The sequence below is a fragment of the Ceratocystis lukuohia genome (genome assembly GCF_044167205.1).
Source record: "Ceratocystis lukuohia strain C4212 chromosome Unknown Supercontig2_pilon, whole genome shotgun sequence".
NCBI lineage: Eukaryota > Fungi > Ascomycota > Sordariomycetes > Microascales > Ceratocystidaceae > Ceratocystis > Ceratocystis lukuohia.
In genome coordinates this window covers 2,376,499-2,389,410 of record NW_027263521.1, presented here as the reverse complement: position 1 = coordinate 2,389,410, position 12,912 = coordinate 2,376,499, and the positions used below count along the sequence as shown (strand labels likewise).

Below are 12,912 nucleotides of genomic sequence, written 5' to 3'. Positions count from 1 at the left end.
ATGAGCTCTTCTCAAGCATCACCGCAGCCATCGCCGCCGCCACCGCTGCCCATCGACCTCGACCGTAGTCTCGACCTCCGCCCAACCACCAGCGCTAGCACTAGCATCACCGCAAACATTCTCAACCACCACCCAAACCCTAATCTCGAAGCAAAGTCTCCTACCTCGCCTGCTCTGCAATCTGCGGCTGCTTCGCTCGCTATTTCGCGCAGCTTAAGTGAAGACTCTATTGCATCAGCAGCAGAACAGTCCAACCTCGTTGCTGCAGCCATCAGCATGAGCCGGCAGTCCACCGACAGCTTCCAATCCTCTCGTACTAGTGATTCCAGCTTCCAATCACTGTCTTCTTCCTCTAGTGGCGCCTCGCGCCTCAGCACGTCCAGTCTGGACTCGTCTGCTGAAGACTCCCAGAATGATCCCGACGGCACTGAGCCCTTCCCCACCACAACTGGCGGCCAGGAAGATGTTGACCCTGATGCCACTATGAATGCCGGCAACGGTGGCCGCAAGACTAAAAGACGCGGCTACATGCGCCCACAAGGCACTAATTTTGCTGCCAGCGCCCGTCACCGCGAAAGCGTCCTGAGCTTGGGCAGCATTGCACACATCCAGTTCTACTTTGCCCGCACCGGCCTATTAGATGGCAAAGGCGCCCAGTTTGCCCGCAAAAACCGGAATCAGCGAGCAACAATCGACATGTCAGGGCTAGTTTCGCCGCTTCGGAGTCCCAGTCTAGAGGCTATCGACGCCGATGGGGCCAAGACCCGTCATCTTAGTCTTATGTTTGGCGGGTCTGACCAACCACAAGTCTCATATCTTGACGACAGCTGCTTTACACGCCATGATCCCGGGCGACGGTCTGACTCGGATGACGAGGCCGACACGACCCAGGATACCTCTACTCTGTACTCAGAGGACCCTGACGAATTTGACGATGAGGAGTATGACGAGGCTGCTATGCTCCCGCCAACCACGAGCACCTTCCGTGCGACTGAGAAGCACATTGCACCGCCGCCTACCATCAAAGAGCTTAAGCGGGACTTGCGTCATGCCCTAAACGCTGCCACTACTGCCTTGGAAGACGTCCTTGCCTATAAGATGGGCGCCACACCGCGCAAAGAAAGCGTAACGTCTACGTCCAATGCCCAGGCCGAGACCCAGGGCTGGTTCGAAGTCCAGGGAATGCATATCCTTGACGTTATGACTATGGCCATCCGGGCCGCCAAGGTGTACTACACGGCCCACGAGCACCCCGAACGGCTGGACTCCATCAAGCCTGAGCGTGAAGTGCGTACCGAGCTGCTTTCTGTACTTGAGTGTCTGCGTCAGATGGCTTCTCGCGAGTTTAAGGGTGGCATACGTGAGACAGAGCTTGGAGCCTTGGCTGGCTGGATTGCTAGCGTATCGGCAATGCTCCGTGGCGATGAGCAGCTCGAGGCCGCCGAACGTGAAGAGCGGCTAAGCTGGAAATGGCTGCATGGCAACTGGGCTGGCCGCGAAGTCGAGCGCGAACTAGCCTTTTTGGCCAGCATGCACCCTGAAGCAGCTGCTTCCCTGCCAGAATACACGCCACTGAGCGACGACCTGTCGTCAATGGTGTTGCCGACACCGTTCCTCGCGGCTTTTCAGAACGGCCTCCTCCTTGTGCAGCTGCATAATGCGGCTGTGCGCAAGAGCAAGCGCCGGTTTGGTGCTATCGCCGCGTATCACCGTGACACACAAAAGCCCTACCGCGCCGCGGATAATATCCGCTACTGGGCCAAGGCTGCCGAGCTGCGCTGGGAGGTACCACTGCGTGTTGATGCACTGGCAGTTGTGTACAATTCCGAGCCGCAGGCATGGCGGCATTTTCACGATGCTATTTTTGATTGGTGCCAAAGTGTTCGCGAGGAGATCACGGCCGAGCTTGCGGATGAGTTAGACGGTCTTTGCTAAATGCGAGGCTCTCTTTGTATTTGCTTGTTTGCGCTTCTCCTGATAGCTTTCTTTTGCCTAGCTACCTACTCTCGCCTATTTTGTTTCTTTTGCTTTGTCCGCAATTTCAAACATCAAACCCCGGCGATATCAACGGCCACAGACCCGCTGCCAACATATCTTTGGCTTGTCTTGTCTTGCTTTTTCTCTGCTCGCTATGTAACGAATAATGCCTTCCTGTCCAAACGCCCTCGTCTCCCTCATTCTATCCAGCACAGAATCTCTTCATCGCTGCAATCGGGTCTTGCCTTCGATGTTCGGGACCACGAGACCGAGAAGAGCGTGCACCATTCTACTGTCTATCATTTTCTTTTTGAGCAACTCATTGTTTGGCCTGTCTTTTTATTTCTTTTGTCCTTTGCGGCCCTGACACAGCACGCGGCCCTTATACTCTTTTTTTCTTTGTTTTCTGCCTTGCTTCCCTTCCTCTTCATGTTGCTGATATCTTTGTATATACATCGCTAGTCCATCGAATAACCCAGTTCGTTGCCTCCTTTCTTTTCTCTTTATTCCCTACGTTGCGCTTATCCATCTGGTCCTTTTCTTTGTTTTGCTCTATCATTTTCACTGTGGCGGTCGCAAGCCTGGCTGGCCGTTATCATAACCCCCCTGCCCAGGATGCTGTGTACCCCTCCACCATATACGCATACATACATACAGTCTGTCTTTTTATCGTTTTCTTTCTTGTCTTGACTTGCGCCCTGCCAATTGTGGACATCTATCTTCTTTCCATACCCAGCTTAACTTGCACACGTAGTCCTTCTAGATACGCTTTATATATACACCAAATACATCAAGCCTAGCAATCATTATATATTTCCTTAGTGGGTGTCGTCTCAACTGGTGCTCATGATAGAAGATGTCAAGCAGCCGGTTTACGGCGCCAAGGAAGAAGAGAAAGTAAAAAAAAAGCAAAATACAAAGGGAGGCCGATATATATATATATATGTCCTAGCCAAGGTCTTCATCCCACAATTCCGTAAAACATTAGCATCCGTAAACGTAGTAGTCGTGGCCGGTCGGTCATTAGGCCAGAAAACACCAAAAAAAAAAAAAGAGTATACCGCTGTCCGTTCTCCTTTCCCCTTCTTTCGTAGATCTTGGACTTCTTCCACCGCATTGTTCTCTCCCCGTTTCTCCTTCATAGAGGCATCGGCCGAATCCCTCCACCACTGCCGCCGCCAACATTGCCGCCACTACTAGCTCCGCTGGCCTTCGTCGAGCTTTTGCGCGAACCTCCACCACGGCTCTTGGACACTCCTCCATACCCCTTCTTCCATCCACGTGCGCTGCTTCCACTTGCACTGGCTCCTCCACTGCCCCAGCTACTCTTACTGCGTCCCTTGAAGCTGCGCTTATGGCCTCCACGCGATGATGAGCTACCCATGCGGCTGTAGGCACTGCTCCCATTCCCGCCCCGGCTCCCACTGCCCCCTTCACCAGGGTTATAAGTTAGACTGTTTAGCTTGTCATGCCATGCCTCGACACTTGACTTCGTGCGTGAGGCGCTGGGACCCGTGGTGCTAGATGCGGTAGCCACTGAGGGAAGAGCGGATGCGAAGCCTGGGTTTCCATTACCACTGCCATTTCTGCTAGCAGACTGGAAAAATTTGGAGTCCTCATTACCGCCATCATCGCATTCTTCATCGCTAATCAAATCGACAATGTCCTCTTCATTGAAGCCATCCCCGTCCATCATTGTCTCATACTGTTCGCGGAACATACGTAGCATGGGGAGGAACTTGTCGCCATGAGAGCGGACCTTAGTCTTGTCAATGCCGGGGATCTTAGACATGGCATTGAGTGTAGTAGTCCAGCGTGTGGCCATTTCACGGAAGTCGTTTTGAGAGAACAGGGCCTTGCGCAGACCCGAAGTATTGCGCAGGCCTTCTTCAAGACGTTGCGCCTCGTCAACGAAGTTGGCAATCACGTCTTCGTGGATTGGGTCAGGACTTTGTTGTTGTGCGGTCGGTTTATGCGCCCTGGACGTTGATGGCCCAGGGGGGTCAAACGCCGCATCATCGTCGCCTTCGTCCGTCTCAAGCATGCCGCGCTTACTGTGGAGTTTTTCTGGCTCTGTTTCGCTTTCAAAGAAGGACTCATCTGACACATTGATGATAACCTCCTTGCCCTTTCCTTTGCGCACAGGCGACGAGACCATAGTTGAGGTTGGCTCTTTCTTCTTTCCCTTGGCCTTGAGCTTGGGCTTGTCAGCCCCAAGATTGATTGACAGCATTAGCTTCTTGCGTCCGTTGATGAAATTATTAGCCTCAGGGCCACACTACTGTATGTTAGTATACATGCAAGCGCCTTGTCTATATCAGGTTCGTTTATCCCGTTTTTTTCTCTCTTCTCATACCTTCAAGTAGTCAACTGCAAAACCAACGCGGTGGTTCATTTTGTGTCCCGACATCAGCGCGTTTTCGACCGATAGTCTATCAATAATCCGTTCAACGTCTAGCTTCTTGAGGCCCTTCGCAGCGTTCGAGAACGGTTCCAACTCGAATTTCTTGTTGAGCTTTTCCATGTGTTTATCGCCTTTGCCCATCAAGATATCCGCACACTGACCCATAGTCAAAGATTCTGGACAGATTCGAACTGCGCCCAAGGCAGCAGCAGCGATGTGGGTGAAATCCAAGGGCTCCGACACATTCTTATCATAGAGGCAGTTGTCGCATTGCCTGTTGCAGTCAGCCGCATCAAAGCTTTCGTTAAAATACCGCAAAATCTCGACTCGTCTACAGTCGCTTTCGTTGTCGCAAAAAGTTACAACGCGATTTAGCATTGCTATTTGCCTGTCAATCTGCTCTTTGGAGGTTGTGATTTGTGTCCTTCCGCGGCCACCATCATCAAAATCACCCCTGATCATCTTGCGCAGCAACACGGCATCAGCTTTGCCGTAAAAACAATAGCATTTGGAAGGCTTGCCGTCTCGTCCTGCCCGTCCGGTCTCCTGATAGTATCCTTCCAAACTTTTTGGAATTGCATAGTGGATGACAAACCGTACATCTGGTTTGTCAATTCCCATGCCAAAGGCAATGGTTGCGACCACAACCTGAGTCTTGCCTGATTGCCAGTTCTTTTGAACCTGCACCTTTTCGTGGGGTTCGACACCAGCATGGTATCGTTCAGCCATGATGCCAGCATCTCGGAGCTTTTGTGCCACAGTCTCGGCTGTGTTTTTTGACAGAGTATACACAATTCCCGATTTCCCCCGATGCTCTTCAATGATCTCCCTGATGTCATCGAAAATGGTCTTGGGCGATTTCCGTCGCACTTCATAGTAGAGATTTGTCCGGTTGAAACTTTGAGCAAAGGTTTCGCAGTTCTGCAGGCGCAAGTTGTGCTTGATATCTATAATAACATTACTCGTTGCGGTAGCAGTCAGTGCTATAACCGGGACTCTAGGGAAGGCTAGGCGCGTCTTGCCAATTTCCTTGTAGTCAGGGCGGAAATCATGCCCCCATTGGCTCACACAATGGGCCTCATCAATTACAATGCGCGCCAGTTTATTGCGTTGGTACAGGCTACTCATGGCCTTGAGAAATCTGTCACTCTTGTTGAGCATCTCAGGAGTTGTGTATAGTATTTCTACATAACCTTCGGGGTTGCGCTCCTGGAACATATTCATCACCATGTCCTTGGCGTCTTTTGTCATTTCACCATTGTACATGACAGCGTGGATGCCCAGATTCTTGAGGTGATTGACCTGATCATGCATCAGACTGAGAAGAGGCGAGATGACCAAAGTAATGCCCTTGGTTTTACCTGTTCGGATGACGGCAGGCAACTGGTAGCAAAGAGACTTTCCACCTCCAGTTGGCATAAGAACAAAGGCGTCCTTGCCGGCTAGTGTCGCGTTAATAGCTTGTAGCTGATTGTGCCGAAAGTTCTGCATGCGGAAGCGGTCTTTGAGTATTTGCTTGACATCAGCAGACCAGGGATAACACATTTGTTCCGGGGGCCAAGGATTCTCCTTTACAGATGTTGGTAGTTTACGCTTCTCTGGCTTGCTAGGTGTTTTCTTTGGAGCCGACTTCGTACTAGCGTTGCTGTCCAAAGTGGCTTCAGCAGTGCGTTGGTTGGCAGGCAGGCTTGAAGCTTCGAAACTGTCCGCAAGGGCTATGAGATCATCGTCAAAGTCATCATCTTCGCAGTCGCTGAAAGAAGGCCCTATTCCAGATTTTGGCCCATTGCAAGGTGTATGGTATGAGCGCGAGGCAGGAGTTTGACGATTATGCTGGATGTTAGAAGGGGTATTTAAAAACGCTGTTGTATTTTTTCTCTGGTCGTGATGAAATATACTAGACGAATCTACGACATCCAACTCCATAAGGATGGAGTCGTCTATGTCCTCTAGCTCCAGGCCTGGGGAGGAATGGCCTGTCTGTCGTCGATTACTTGGCGTTTCGCAGATAACTCCTGATGAGGACTTGCGGTCATTGGACGTTTGTAACAGGGAGTTTAATCCGGATCGAGATCGTTGTGCTGGCGTCACGGCAGGGTTTTCAGCTGCAGCCTGAGTTGTTTCATATACAGAGGCCATGTCTTTGGGCCCGCCAGCACCGGCGAATTTTTGGTCTCTGATTTCGGATTCAGGCGGAATAGTAGAGGCAACAATAGTGTCACGTAAATACTGGGCGTTGAGTTCGTAGACTTCAGTGTCAGTCACGATACTCTTAGCCAAGGCTTGGCAAAACTCAGTTTCGATGGCCTTGATGTTCTCTGTAATCTCATCTAGCCTGTTTTCGTCCTCATCAGTTGATATCCCTTGACTGTAGGCTTTGGTGATCTGGTTTAGCAAATACTCCATGTCGTCAGACATTGCCTTGTGCCGGCCCAAGATAGCCTGCAGACTCTGGATCTCCTTTAGATGGCCTGCCAGCGTCACGCCTTCAGCCTTGACACGGTCTCGTGTTTCCTTGGCCCCAGCTTTTCGCACGCGCAAAGCCATTTCAAAATCTTTTTGGTTCCTTTGAACTTCGGCGGCAATAGCCTTCTCCTTGAGACTGAGCAATATTGGGTTCTTAATTATTAAAGAACCAACACTATTCGCCTCAGTGGCTTCTGGTAACTGAGGTGTATTGTCTAACACGGGAGCTGGTGGTTGTGGTATAAATGAAGATGCAGGAGGATGTGCCGTCAATGTTACTACTGTGGGATTCGATATTTCCATGATACTATCATCCTGAGAGGTGTCATTGAATAGAGGCGGCGGTGGTGGTGGTGGCGGCGGTGCACTGGGAGCGGCCGGTTTCGCAATAGTTGACGGTATAGTGAGAGGTGACCCTGAATTGCTAGGCGGCGTTATGCACTCATCTTCAGAATCTTGGACAACATGTTCATTTTCATGTTCTCTCTGGGAGGATTGGGGTGTAGTAGCAGGCCCCGGGTCTCGTTCTTCTGAAAGCCTCTTTTTTGGCGATATCCTATCAGGTGTTGCTATTCTTTTTCGGCTCGGGCTTGATGCCATCAGTCTTTTAGTCTTGCCAGGTGTTTTGAGTGTGTGTACATCCAACTTTGATTTTGTTGGTGTACAAAGAGATGCCTCTTGTTGGCATAATAGAAGTTTTGATCGCTTCCCACTCCGCGTAGAAGTAGACTCTAATGATGATTGCGAGGAATTTTGTTTTGCTACTCGGCTAGATGGGGTTTTGCGAGTGGATGGTGGTGGCTCAGTACCGAGAATCTCATAGACATCAGGATATTCATCTCCAGAGTCATCCTTAACTGCCTCAATCCGAGGCCCTTTCAATGTGCTGATGTCGCTACTTTTACGCTTCTTGTGTATCGGCGAGACTGGTCGTGATTGGGGATCGTGTGCTTCATTCCAAAGTTGCAATTCCTCATCGTCGGCCCCTAGATCATCAGAGGAGGGTATATAGTCGTCCTCTAGCTCGATGAGGCTCAGGTCTTCTTCAGTCATGTTAGGCTGCTGCGGTTTTGTTTGAGAGTCTGGTGGCTGCACATATAGCGACTTCTGCGCTGGCGTTTTCAAGTCAACTGAAGCAAGGAAGTTCGGGGTTAGTTAGTCGTATGGCTCCCATTGTACAAAGCTTTTTGTAGGCACCGTTATATGTACTTACCACCTGCAGTGTTGCTCGATGCTGCCTGCGATGCATATGCTCGTTCAAATCGGCCCATGATTGATGTAGATGGATGATGCAACGCTTTATCTTTGTTACATGTGGCGTCGTTTTTGGCGTGTGGTAAGGAGGGCGTGGTTGATTCGCTAAGGAAAGGGGAATTCTGCGGCAGCTTCATGGGAGATGTTCGTGTAGGCAGATTATGCATCGTAACCATGTCATCCCCATTGGTCTTGTCGTAAGCAGCGGCATCAGTAGTCAAAGATGTCAGTGTAGAGTCCCCGGATGACTTTGCGACTGGCCGTGCCTGCAGATGTGGTGGCGGCGCTGGGGCTTGTGACGGCGGGATAGCCAAAGCCCCTCGTTGTTGTGATTGAGATCCCTCAAGCCTCGAGCGCAAAATTGAGGTCTGCGATTGAGCAGGCTGCAAAAAATCGGACGGGACAGGCGACACAAACTGTGTCTGGAGGTTTGGGCGAACAATGTCGGGATTTTGACGAAGCCACTTTAGTTCATGGGCAAGATTGTTCTTGGTCATCGGGACCGGGAGGGATCGAACTCGCTCGAAAAAAGGGTATGCGATGCGCTCAATGCCGATTTGTTTGTGCTTATTCTTGTTCTAGGAAATTATGATAACATTTGATTGGTTGTGAGGCTAGAACAAACGAAAAATATCAAGAGCGAGCGCTTCATGCAAGAATAGACGAAGAAACAGAAAATACTAGGGTTGAAAAAGATTTACAGTCTGTTTGCGTGTCCGCATGCCCGTGTGTCTGTTTGTGTAGTAGCTGCCTACTTGATTGGGTGAAGCTGCCTAGAAAGATTTTGGAGGCACAATTGGGGCAAATGCAAGTTGGATGGCTGTGATAATGCCCACCATTTCATTTACGTCGCGCCTCAGTAACGCGAGTGATGACTTTAGTGTGGTTTACGTCATCACGTGATTGCGCGTATACCAACTAACCCTGTGGTTGTGTGGCGCCATATGGATCCTTGTGGCGTACTTCACCAAAGGGTGTGTCGATTTTTGTGCATCAAGACTTGAGCCCGGATAATGATCTGAACTTAACCTTAAAAGGGCTACTATTCTGCACAGTATTTTCTCCCTTCCAGCACGCGAGCTTTGTTTCACCACGGCTTACACTAAATGCTCACCCACCTGCCCTATTGTTACAGCCAGCGTCAATATTAAATGACTAAACGACAGGTGGATACAAAGTGCACAAAGGATATAAAGGGAAGGTCAGGATTGGCATCGAGATTGACAGCGCAGCCATTGTGCTTATTTACAGGCCATCAACGAGAAGCACCCCTATGCGTTAGGAAAATATCCAAGGTGGCAGACATGAGTAGCGAAACAAGTGCAACATAACCAACGCTGGCATAATCTTCATGTGACGCTATTTCCCCTACGATTGGTGAAGGGGAAGGAGAAGACCCTGCATGCTGACTGCATACTGCCTGACTGTGAACTGACGAGATTAAAAGCGCTAAGCAAAATGCTACATAGCAAAGTTTACATGCAAGATGCCAGGGGGGCAAACATGAGCAAGACAGGATACTACAGGCTAGAAGCTCTCGAACCCCAGGCAAGAGCAAAATAGAGTGAGACATGGTCGGAAATAGTGGCAGAATGAGTGCCCCTAACTTGCATGGAGCCAACGCACGATGTCACCGAATGTTAATAATTCGGGCGAACATGCTATTGATAATGGTATCAGGACGGCCAACAATGATGGTCAGAGAGGAGGGCGATAGAAGCGAAACCGAATGAATAACAGCCATCACATGTTTCAACCTCCTCCAAATGTTATATTACAGCTTGAGGACTTGTCATTGTCTTGAGCCGCAGACACATTCCACATCCAAGACATAATTTAGAATTCACGAGACAATGGAAAGAAGAGTTATTTAAAATATGAAGTTCATTATGATATGTAAACCCCAGATGAAAAAAAACAAAAAGAAATATATCCCCAGAAATTGCTTAGCAACAGGAAATATCGAAATCAAGAACCTTTTTACATAACCAGGACCAATGGCCAACCGCGGCCGTCCTAGCCAGTAGAGGACCTTGACCTACAATTCTGACTCGGGCACACTTATGGCCGGTCTTTGAAAAAAGCACATGAACTGCGAGCTCCAACATGAAAGCAGACGCAAAAAGAAGAGAAAAAACACAACGCAACCCAATATCTACAATTGTTAACTTAGAGCATGAGAGCAGCAACACCAGCCAGCAGAGCCAAGGGAGCGCCGACAGCGCCAGCACCGGCAGTGATGGGGGTGGTGGTGGGGTTGATGGCGCCAGTGCCGCTGGGGGCAGCGGTGCCGGTACCGACGGGAATAAGAGTGGTGGGGGCGGCCTCGGTGGGCAGCTCAGAGTCAGTGTTGTTGTTGTAGCTGGGGGTGGTAGGGACGGAAGGCTCGGTGCTCTCGGTGGTGCTGGAAGACTCGTCCTTGCCGTAGGAGGGGACGGAAGTGCTAGAAGAGCTGTAGGACGAGGTCTCCTGAGCGTGCTTCTCGCCGTAGACGGGCTCCTCGGTGGAGGTGGTGGCAGCAGTGGTAGTGGTGGTAGCGGCGGTCTTGGGCTCGCCGTAGGTAGCCTCCTCGGAGGTTGAGGAGCTGCCAGCGCCGAACTTGATAGAGAAGGGGTTGGAGAACTGGAAGATGGAGTTGTCCTTGTCCAGAACCAGCTTGAAGCCGTAGGTGTTGGCCTGCTTTAGGCTGGTGGGGATGGCCCACTCGTACTTGCCAGCAGAGCTAGAGATGGAAGCTGTGAAGATGGGTTAGCCAAATGATTTCAGCAACATGTATAGGGCAAATGGTGCTGCTTACAGGCAATGGCATCAGTAATATCGAGAGTGAGGTTGGAGGCACCAGCCATCAGCTGGATGGTGACGGTGTCGGCGTTGTAGGTAGCCTCAGGGGTCCACTGGATGACGTAGTTGGAGCCGGCGGTCAGGACCTCATCGCGGATAGGGGCGGTGATGGGGTTGAAGCCGGCGACCTGGGCCAGGGCGTTGCCAGCCAGAGCGGCAATAAGAGTGAGCATAGAGTACTGCATTTTGATGGTGGTGGTGGTTGTTGATGATTTAAAGGATTGTAAATAGAAGTAATAAAAATGTACGAGAAATAGGGAATGTATGAAGATGAAAGATTATTAGATAGAAGGAATGACTGTAAAGAAGAACAAGTTGAAAACACGAAGAGCGCGATGATGAGAAGACGGAGAGTAAAAGTGCAAGAAGAGTGCGGACGAGGCCAACTTTTAAACAGAGACAGAGCCGGGCCCCAGGAGTAGGATTAGAACAAGACCAAAGAGTGAAAAGGCTCATGCCTCACGCCCAAGCCCAAGTCCAAGTCCCCCTCCATGCTCAGTGGAGTAGAAGAAAAGAGGTTACGGTCAAGGCCAAGCCAAGGGGTCAGGGCAGAGGGTGTGTCCAAAGGAAGGACTAGAAATGGGGTGTGTGCCAAGTAGATCGCAAGGGAGAGCCAGGCTTATTGTTATGGGGTTATGCAGCAATGTGCAGCAATATGCAGTAGCAGAAATGAACAGTAAGCAGGGAAAATAAGAATGGGATTTTGGCCAGGGGCCAAGGTCAAGTAGAAGGAAAGAAAGGCGCACACACACACACACACATTGCCAAGGTATATTCTTATGCAATGCTGTACAAAGACCAGCCGACCGATAACCCGAACGACTGACCTGCCACCGTGAAGATTGAAGCCAGAAAAGCGCATTCACGCGCAGATATTCAAAGCCAAAATATCAGAGAATGAACACTAGCCGCCAACAAGAGGAAAGCCAAGCATGTTGGCCATGAGCCCGGTACTGCAGAGAGAAAGTCGCCCCATCTCATCTCTGTTCCTTCTTTAGTTGGCCCTCTCCATTTTCCCTCGATGTGAAGACCTATTGGAGTGAGTGTTTTGGGGGGGGGGCGTCTAAGGGGCAAGAATAAGTTTATGGGAGCATAGAGGCCGAGGAGGAATTAGAAAATAAAATAAAGTAAAATAAAATAAAAAAAAATAAAAAAAATAAAGAGGGGAAAAGCGAGTGCAAAAACAGGCAGGAGGCAGAACCCAGGGCGACAAAATGACATTAATGCAACCCTAACCGCACTGGCCTCGAAGGGGCTAGTCCTTTTTCCCAAGCCCACAAACCAAAGCCAGTGCAAACTGGCAAATGATCCATCCACCCGCTAGCCGTCCAGTTAGAAAGCGTGTGGCTCGGCTTTGAAAGGGGAATAAATAGATCAATGGGAAAAGGACGCTCCGTAGCGGACTGAGATGAAAACATGGCCACTAGCAGCAAAGCTTGGTGCAGTGATTGCTGCATGCTTTTTGGGCAAAATAGGCACAAATTGAGAAGCAAAGGCTGGCCCGTTGTTGTATCACGCCGGCATCAGCCAGGAACTGGTGCTAACGCCGTTTATTTTTATTGCCTCGATCACGCAGAAATACGCTGCTGTGTGTTCTCTCTGCAGTTTCTCCCATAACCCCAAGACAACCCTTGTTGCGCACAGAAGTTCTCCATAACACGCTAAGGTTTCTTGCGCTTGCACAAGTCAGGAACAAAGTTCTGCAGCTTGCCGAGTTTGGTCAAGGCGGTTTTTGCCAGAAGGTTAGTGGGTCTGGCCCCTGGCCTAGGGCTTTGCTACTTGCTATGCTTGTTTGATCAGTTTGTTATTTTTACTTCAATTGTTTGATTGTGCTTCATTTCTTGCCCCTCTTGATTATTAAGATTGGCGGGGAGGAGAAATAAATCCGCCAAGATCAGAGAGACAGAGGGGAACCAAGGTAGTGAGTGGGTGGGTGAGCGAAGAAGCACCGGACCAGCTGGCTGGCGCGC

The 12,912-nt window shown here is 50.2% G+C and overlaps 3 protein-coding genes across 3 annotated transcripts; 1 reads left to right on the top strand and 2 right to left on the bottom strand.

The window, feature by feature from the left end:
• HOO65_020588 (uncharacterized protein) lies at positions 1-1,935 on the top strand (the record flags this gene model as incomplete). The annotated part of the gene is made up of 1 exon (XM_071000105.1): positions 1-1,935. One exon carries the CDS (start codon positions 1-3, stop codon positions 1,933-1,935), a length of 1,935 nt encoding a protein of 644 aa, XP_070861226.1.
• A 1,180-nt stretch (positions 1,936-3,115) lies between these two features.
• On the bottom strand, positions 3,116-8,598 carry HOO65_020587 (Bloom syndrome-like protein; the record flags this gene model as incomplete). Its single annotated transcript, XM_071006256.1, has 3 exons — positions 3,116-4,255; positions 4,334-7,977; positions 8,061-8,598. The coding sequence occupies 3 exons, from the start codon at positions 8,596-8,598 to the stop codon at positions 3,116-3,118; spliced, it is 5,322 nt and encodes a 1,773-aa protein (XP_070861225.1).
• Positions 8,599-10,270: 1,672 nt separating this feature from the next.
• Positions 10,271-11,127, bottom strand: HOO65_020586 (Ser-Thr-rich glycosyl-phosphatidyl-inositol-anchored membrane family protein; the record flags this gene model as incomplete). The annotated part of the gene is made up of 2 exons (XM_071006996.1): positions 10,271-10,836; positions 10,899-11,127. 2 exons carry the CDS (start codon positions 11,125-11,127, stop codon positions 10,271-10,273), a joined length of 795 nt encoding a protein of 264 aa, XP_070861224.1.
• Between the last annotated feature and the right edge of the window lie 1,785 nt (positions 11,128-12,912).